At 33.1% G+C, this 8,445-nt stretch overlaps 1 protein-coding gene across 1 annotated transcript; it reads right to left on the bottom strand.

The window, feature by feature from the left end:
* Positions 1-2,476: 2,476 nt before the first annotated feature.
* On the bottom strand, positions 2,477-4,863 carry LOC145102403 (lysine histidine transporter-like 7). The gene is made up of 5 exons (XM_079039791.1): positions 4,466-4,863; positions 4,039-4,172; positions 3,501-3,934; positions 3,199-3,330; positions 2,477-3,111 (listed from the first exon to the last, which is right to left on the bottom strand). Exons 1-5 carry the CDS (start codon positions 4,765-4,767, stop codon positions 2,620-2,622), a joined length of 1,494 nt encoding a protein of 497 aa, XP_078895917.1. The 5' UTR covers positions 4,768-4,863; the 3' UTR covers positions 2,477-2,619.
* Positions 4,864-8,445: the final 3,582 nt, after the last annotated feature.

Genomic DNA, 8,445 nt, shown 5'->3' with positions numbered 1-8,445 from the left:
AACTACATGATTACTACACTAAAACCATAGAAAGACAAGCCTGTATCACCAGGTTAACCACTACTCCTAGCATACTTCTCGGATACCAACTACACGATGGATTACATTACTTCAGAGAACGTTCATTTATACCGCCCATTAAATTCCCTCCAGCTCACACTATTACAATAATTTCACTCCTCTCCCTTGGGTAGACATTCGGGTATTTGAGCGACAATGCACATGATAAATGTTTCTTTCTGTTTCCAACATCTCAAATGGGATGTTACAAACTTCATCAAAGAGTGTTTGCTATGTCAACAAACTAAATATACTCTACTCAATAGCCATATGGTCCTCTTCAAGCTCTACCAATTCCAAACCAAGTGCGGGTAGCTATCTCCATGTACTTCATCACTCACCTTCCTCTCTCTAACGATAAAACTTTAGTATTGGTATTTGTTGATAGGTTATCCAAGTTATTGTATTTTATATCCTTTCCACCTCAATATACTTTTGCAACACTGGCTACCGTTTTCCTTCATCACATTTACAGGCTCCATGAGGTACCAAAAATTATAATCTCAGACCGTATCCACTATTCCTCAATCTAATCTGGAAGGAATTGTTTAGCAAACTCTAAAGCAAACTATTACACTTTAGTACATACCACCCCCAAACAGACGATCAAACATAGGTGGTCAACCATTGTTAGGAATCCTATCTACATTGGTTTGCTAGCGATGAACTGAAGAACCAGAACAAATACCTCTACTTAGAGGAATACTGGTACAATACTAACTATCACAACGCAATTGACATGACTGTTTTCAGGCCCTTTATAGTCAACCTTCGCTAGACTTTCCTCATTACATTGCTTGTACTTGCAAAGTGGCTTCCATTGACACAACCTTATCAGAGCATCAACGACTTCTTACCCAGCTCAAAACCACCTTACAACACATATGGAAAAGAATGACATATCAAACAAATAAACACCGCCAAGGCAAGGAGTTCCAAGTGGGCAATCTGGTTCACCTCTGACTATGAACCTATCGACAGTCATCTATAGCAAAACACACCTCTCACAAGCCGTGCAAACATTTTTCTAGGCCTTTCAAAATTCTGGAGCACATTAGACAGGTAGCATATCACCTACAACTCCCTCAAGGCTCTAATATTAACTCCGTTTCACATATCTCTATTATGAGCATGCTTGGGATACTCTACTCCTTCGCAACTACCACGTTTAGAGACCTTCATTGAGGATTTACCAGCTCTTGAACCCAAAACTATTCTAGCTCAAAGTATCCTCCACACACTCCACCGGCCGCAAGAATAACTTCTTCTCCATTCGAAGGGGTGTGACATCTTTAAAGCAACATTGGAAAATTTGGATGACTTTGATCTCTCCAATTTATCATCTAACCTTGAGGACAAGGTCGATGATAACAGAAGGGGTGTTGATATGGGTATAGTCCATACCCGGACCAAAAGAACCATAAGGAAACCTTACCGATGTGAAGACTAAACCACCCTTAATAATCAAGTCTTTTTGACTATCAGTTAGCTGCTGCATGTTAAGTTGAACTTTTCTTATTTCCATGTTTTTAGCTCCACTAGTGTTTCCATGAATAAGTCCATGCATGATTGTTTCACTTCCTAGAATTGAGGATGCCATTTGACAACCATTAGTCTTTAAATTGTAATTTGTTTTCGGGAATGAATTATTGAAAATTGCTCCAGTTGTGTTCTCTTCTCTATTAATTATGTGGTGATTGACCCTCTCAAAATATATAAGTCTTATCATTAAACCAACTAGAATTTTGATTTACAAATTTAGTAAAACTGCATACTTATCGCATTATGTCCATAAAAACATACATTTGTATGTGTAGAGAAAAAAAAAACGCATTCTCTGATAAAGTACACATCGTTTCCAATTATGTTTGACGATGTTGTTTAATGATTGTATTGAAACTAACTCTATTGTGTCTTAGATGCAGTAAGGGAATACGTGAAGATGAGTGCGTGAAGAAGATTAACAATTAACATTAATTTAAGTTTTCAGGGTATCAAAAAAATACATTTGAACTGAGAATATGTAAGACATACCATACGAATAACTTGGTTATAGTTAAATATTGTTCGATGAAATAAAACCATAATATAGATGATATGTTTAGTTTTTTTCTAATGTTTGTTTTGAGATATCTATATTTAGTTATATTTTAATGTCAGGTAAAGTTCTTTTTTCTTTTTTATTTTTATTTTTATTTTATTTTATTTTATTTTTTTTTGAAATATTATGTCATTAAAAAGTAATAATAAATCAAATGAGAAAGCTTTATAAAATACTTAAGATAGATAGATGATACATTAATTAATTTATAAAAATATCCTAAAATAGTTAACATTTGTAGAATGTTTGTGAGAAAGTGAATGAAAAATGACTTAAACTAGAGTATGAATAAACAACATAAGGGTTAAAGAGGAATTTAAAAATAAAAATCTAATGCTTTATTTCCTCTTTTAGAAATGTTGAGATGTCTAATATGTTATAACTAGTGTAAGCTTTGCTATAAGACCTTATTGTATTAGATAGATTGTGGTCCACCTTTGATTCGAGTTGGACCTTTGTTAATATGGGTGGAAAAAGTTGGCATCTAAACCTATACAAGCTAAGTTCCACACTGCACAAATGACTAACAACACACTCAATCCTACGCCTAAACAACCAAGCCCAAGGTTAAGCCACCACATTGCCGATTTTGTTGATGGTCTCTTTATCGCAACCCACATGAGACATGGGTATCCATACGTGACAGGGAGAGCAATACCTCCTATGAGTAGTCCTAGACTCGGCAGAAATGGGAACGCAACTGATATAAAGAAGGTCAAACCTCCAAAAAATATCCTAATTCCTATACGCGTTAACTTTGGGCATTTTTGGCTTTTACTACTTGCATATGCACGCTCCAAGTTGTCATATACAACCATCCCGTAGATTTGGAAAGCAGCCACACAACTTATGACAACTTGCACGTATAAGAGACCCACCACTGGTTTTAATGTATGGTGGTGAAGGGTGGTTGAAAGTGCTGTTAGTAGTCCACCATTGGCCGGAATAATCTGGATAATGTTTTAGTGTTAAGTACGTTATATTCAGGTTAAATTCAAAGATTGTTATTTATAAATAAATGGAATAATTTAATTAACCTTGTTTCCGGGGGCCCAATATCCAGCAGCTGTAAGAGGGAAGAAACACATTGCAATAATGATATATGAAGCTACCACTCCTTTCAACATGAACTTTGATGATGAGCGATTTGGGGTCGATGGCAGTGTACCCTATATGAAGATTAATAGGACCATAAAAAATAATTTTTTAAGGGATGTAGTAAAATAAATTTTTTTTATTTTTCATGATGTATCTATGATTACATCATGAAACACTACGAAACGATTATTATGGGTTGCAGTGCATATTAAGTAAATTGAAAGACACTGAAGAAATATACCTGTATCTCTAACACAACATTATGGCCTCTAAATGCTAGGAATATGATCCCAAGTGCATTCATGATATTTCTTATTCGAGCACTTTCTGATTCGGCAACTTTTGACTTGTCAAAAATAACACCGTCTACCCTTCCTTTAGCAACAACAACTAGCCATAAGATTGTACAATATCCAACAGCCATGATCGATCCAATGAATGAGACAAATGCTAAAGAATTCAAATTTGGGCAAAATAGTGACACAAGAATTGCCAAACATATAAAAACCAAGAACCATTCTGTTGTCGTCAAGGGATATTTGGAAGAGCAATCTTCACACAAGAGTTGATAGAAGAGTTTCATAGTTCCACCCCCTGTGATTATGAACATGACGCATGATCCTCCTGAAAGATACATGACTGGGAAAATGGCTAAAACTTTCCCTAATTTAACACCTACAAAAGTCATCCATGAATTGACATTAATGATGTTAGTTAACTAAAAAAAATCTAACTTTTTCTATTTTAGTTAATTTAAGAAAGGGATCTTAATCTCGTACCAAAGGCAGCCACTGAAAGTTGAAGGTATCGGCTGTAACGTGTACTCGAAGTAGATTCATGAAGATCCACCAACAATAAAATAGTGTAGAACTGCCATACAAAAGCCACAGACAAACACAAAATCCCCCAAAACCTGCAAAAAGAAGAAGAGTTAATTAAAGTAGGATTAATTAATGGTGAGCACTCACTGGATGGAACATGATATGGCTTTTGATAATTAGATGGCTCCAGTGCATGAAGGACTACATATGACAACTTGAACTTTTGTAAAGCTTTAATAAATTAAAAATGTTCTAGTGGGCTTAAGCTAAATTTAGCATAACTGTATAATTACTAAAAGTGGTAGTAACTAATAATAGATAAATAATTAAATAATGTCGGCTTAGAATTGATGGAGTATACAAGGGTACGATGATGCAGGATTACCGGCCCAGGTACATGAAGGCGAGAGGTAGGGAGAGTGTTTGAATTCCGATTCCAGAGGAAACCAAATGGAATGTTGCAGTCCATGAATTTCCTTTTCTTGATTCGGTGATTGGAAGCCAATCTTCGGGTGGTTGGTTGATTCCTTTCCGGTCTTCATTGGAATCAGGTTGCTCAGATTCTGGAGGAGTCGAATAGTACTCCACCATGCAGTGACATACGATATCATCGCCACTGTTTATATGAATCCTTTTCTCTAAAACAATCTCCCGTTCCTTATGTCTACCCACCATCTCAGTATCCATTTGTGTTTGATCACTTTACACCTACTTCACTTTAATCGTATTTGTATGTCGAGAGAAAGAGAGATATTTTTATGGGTGTTAATGAGGAACCAATGAAGGCAGAGGCCACTTTATAAATCTCATCCGCAAGGCTTGATGTGTGCGTTAGGAAGGAGAAAGAGGGGTCTTGTAGGGTCATATTAGACTAAAATGGTATGTATCACAATGACTCGAGTATCGTGACGTGAGTATGACTGACGCATAAGCTTACTATTCATAAAATATATAAAAACAATAGAACAAGTTTATGGAAAAATCTAAAAAGCACACAAGACACAACCCCACATATATCATGATTCCTTAACATTTTATGAAGGTTACCAATTTACGAAGAATATAATCTTTCAATTATAATAAAAGAACATGAAACATGTTACCATGGGTTGCCGTTGGGTATTCGACGAGTACATGGGTGTAGTTGCTATTAATAAATTTCTCCAGGAATTGTACGTATCAGGTTATATTATTAATGAATTTCATTACGAATTTGATAATACCGATTAGCGACACAACCAGTGGATTTGTGTGACTTAAAAGTCTAAAGTAAGTCAAGGACCAAAAATGACTACCCTATTGATCATTTTTTCCACTCTCCGTATCCTTCGATGCACTTTCATAGAGAAATGAAAGAGCCAAAATCATTGGCGATTCTTTAAGCAATCTCTATTTTCCACAAAAAACTTATATATATATATATATATATATATATATATATATATATATATATATATATATATATATATATATATATATATATATATATATAAAAGAATATTTTTTAATTTGAGAACAAATGCAAACTATTCTCCGCCACAAATTTTAAATATTAGAAAAATAAAAAATTCATTCTCTCTTTCTCTCTTTACGACTCTCCCTCTCTCTAATCATGAACATAAATGCAAACCACCGTCAACATCACCACCGCGTCGTTGTTGCAATCGCCAGAACCACCGTAATGCCGCAGAAACCACAATAGTGTCGTCGCAACCACCATAATGTTGCCGGAACCAACATAACATTGTCTGAACCATCGGACGACCGTCTGTTCACTCTCCATATATGCTTGTCCGCCATTTCATCGCGCCTCTGACTGTCGGAAACCACCACCTCGTCTCCCATCTTCCTCAATCATCACCGACGTCGGCAACAACGTTGTCACACCACAAACGACAACAATAAAGCTATTGCTTTTTTTTGCACTTATCATTTCCGACGAATATGGTTATCGATCTAGTCTAGCTTTCCCATCTCGCTTCTCGGCCAATAGATTTAGCTTACTAGATTTGAAGAAGAAGAATGATACCAGATCTCGTCTTACCAACTATCATCGCTTTCGAACCTTGTTTATTTTATGTCAATTCCGTGTAGTGTTTCGGGTCGTGTAAATTTTTTCACCTCTTGGTGTAATTTATGGATTATGGCTTATTAGCTAGACTAAAATAAATACGACGAATATTGAGAAAAAAATACCAATACTTATGAATCAATGAATCGAAATGATCAAGTTTGTTTAGAACCACATAAATCATATGTTGTTAAATATATATAATTACATAACATTAAATACATGACACAACTATCAAATCGAGATGGGCAAATAAATATTGTCCACACAAATCATATGTAATTAAATACAAAATAATCACATGCGATTAAGTACAAAAGAAAAACTATCAAAACGATAATAGGAAAATGAATTTTATTAACATAAATCATTTGTGATTAAATATTTATAATCACATATAATTAAATACACAAGAAAAAATTATTCAATAGAAAACATGAAAAATAAATCTTTTCCACATAAATCACATGTGATTCAATAAATATACTAACATTTGATTAAATACACGAGACAAATTATTGAATCGAAATAATAAAAATCAATATATTGCGTATGTAAACCATATGTGATTTAATACATATGATCGAAAACACAAGACAAATTACTGAGTCGAAAACTTGTGTATTTAATCACATATGATTATATATATATATATATATATATATATATATATATATATATATATATCAAATCACACATGATTTATATGTACATGATTTGTTTTTGGGTTATCAATTAAATATTCGTTATCGTGTATTTAATCACATGAGATTATATGTATTTAATCACAAATACTTGTTCTCGTTTTTGCGTTCTAGATTAAATACTTATTCTTTATCCACATTAATCATATGTGATTAAATAAATAAAAAACAATTATTCACTAGAAAACTCAAAAACGAATCTTGTTCATATAAATTATATGTGATTAGATGCATCATATATATAATCTCATGTGATAATATACACAAGAACAACTATTGAGTAAAAAACTCAAAAAAGAAAAAAAATCCTTTCAACATACATCATTTGTGATTAGACACATATAATCACATTTGATTAAATACATAGGACCAACGAATGAATCAACTATGCGAAACGAATGTTGTCCACAAAAATCATATGTGACTAAAACATATAATTACATGTGATTATATGTATCTAATCACATATGATTTATGTGGAGAAGATACATATTCGTTATTATCGTGTATTTAATTACATGAGATTATATGAATCTAATCATATATGATTTATTTACAGAAAAACAAATATTGTTCATATAAATCATGTGTGATTAGATACATATAATCACATGTGATTGTATATATATATATATATATATATATATATATATATATATATATATATATATATATATATATATATAATCATATAGACGAGAGAAACTATTGAATCAAGAACGTGAAAACAAATATTTTCCACATAAAACACATGTGATTCAATACATATGATCTCATGTGATTAAATCCATAAGACCAACAATTGAACCGAAAATACGAAGTTAAATATTGTCCATATATATATATATATATATATATATATATATATATATATATATATATATATATATATATATATATATATATATATATATATATATAGATAATCACATAGACGAGAGCAACTATTGAATCAAGAACGTGAAAACAAATATTTTCCACATAAATCACATGTGATTCAATACATATGATCTCATGTGATTAAATCCACGAGACCAACAATTGAACCGAAAATACGAAGTTAAATATTGTCCATATATATATATATATATATATATATATATATATATATATATATATATATATATATATGTGACAAATCACATATGCTTTTTGTGTACAAACTTCGTTTTGACTTCCTCGATTAAATAGTTGTTCTCATATATTTGATCACATGTTATTACATATATCTAATCATATATCATTTATATGGACAAAAACGAATCTTGTACATATAAATCATATGTGAATAAATACATATAATCATATAGATGGTGGAGGTTGGTGGTAGGCGAGTGGTGGTGGAGGCGGGTGATGGTGATTGGTGGTGGTAGTGGCGGGTGGTAGTTGGTCGTAATGTTGGGTGGTGGTGCATAGGTGTCGGTAGCTGGTGGGTGTTGGTAGTAGTGGCAGGTGGCGGTGGTAGTGGTGGTGAAGATAGATGGTAGTAGCGGGTGGTGGTGATGGGTGGGCGGTAACGAGTAGCGGCGGTGATGTTTGGTGGTGGTAAGTAACATCCGAGATTCCAGGTCTGTATTTTCTATTATGTAT

This window comes from Lactuca serriola, chromosome 4 (assembly GCF_051521515.1).
Source record: "Lactuca serriola cultivar US96UC23 chromosome 4, Lser_US96UC23_V15, whole genome shotgun sequence".
Classification (NCBI taxonomy): Eukaryota; Viridiplantae; Streptophyta; class Magnoliopsida; order Asterales; family Asteraceae; genus Lactuca; species Lactuca serriola.
This window is presented reverse-complemented; position numbering and strand designations above follow the sequence as displayed.

Coding starts and splice junctions, on each gene's coding strand:
- LOC145102403 (XM_079039791.1), bottom strand. CDS start 4,767: ATGGATACTGAGATGGTGGGTAGACATAAGGAACGGGAGATTGTTTTA. Junction 4,173..4,465: donor GCCTTCATGTACCTGGGCCG/GTAATCCTGCAT, acceptor TTCTTTTTGCAG/GTTTTGGGGGATTTTGTGTT. Junction 3,935..4,038: donor ACTTTCAGTGGCTGCCTTTG/GTACGAGATTAA, acceptor TGACTTTTGTAG/GTGTTAAATTAGGGAAAGTT.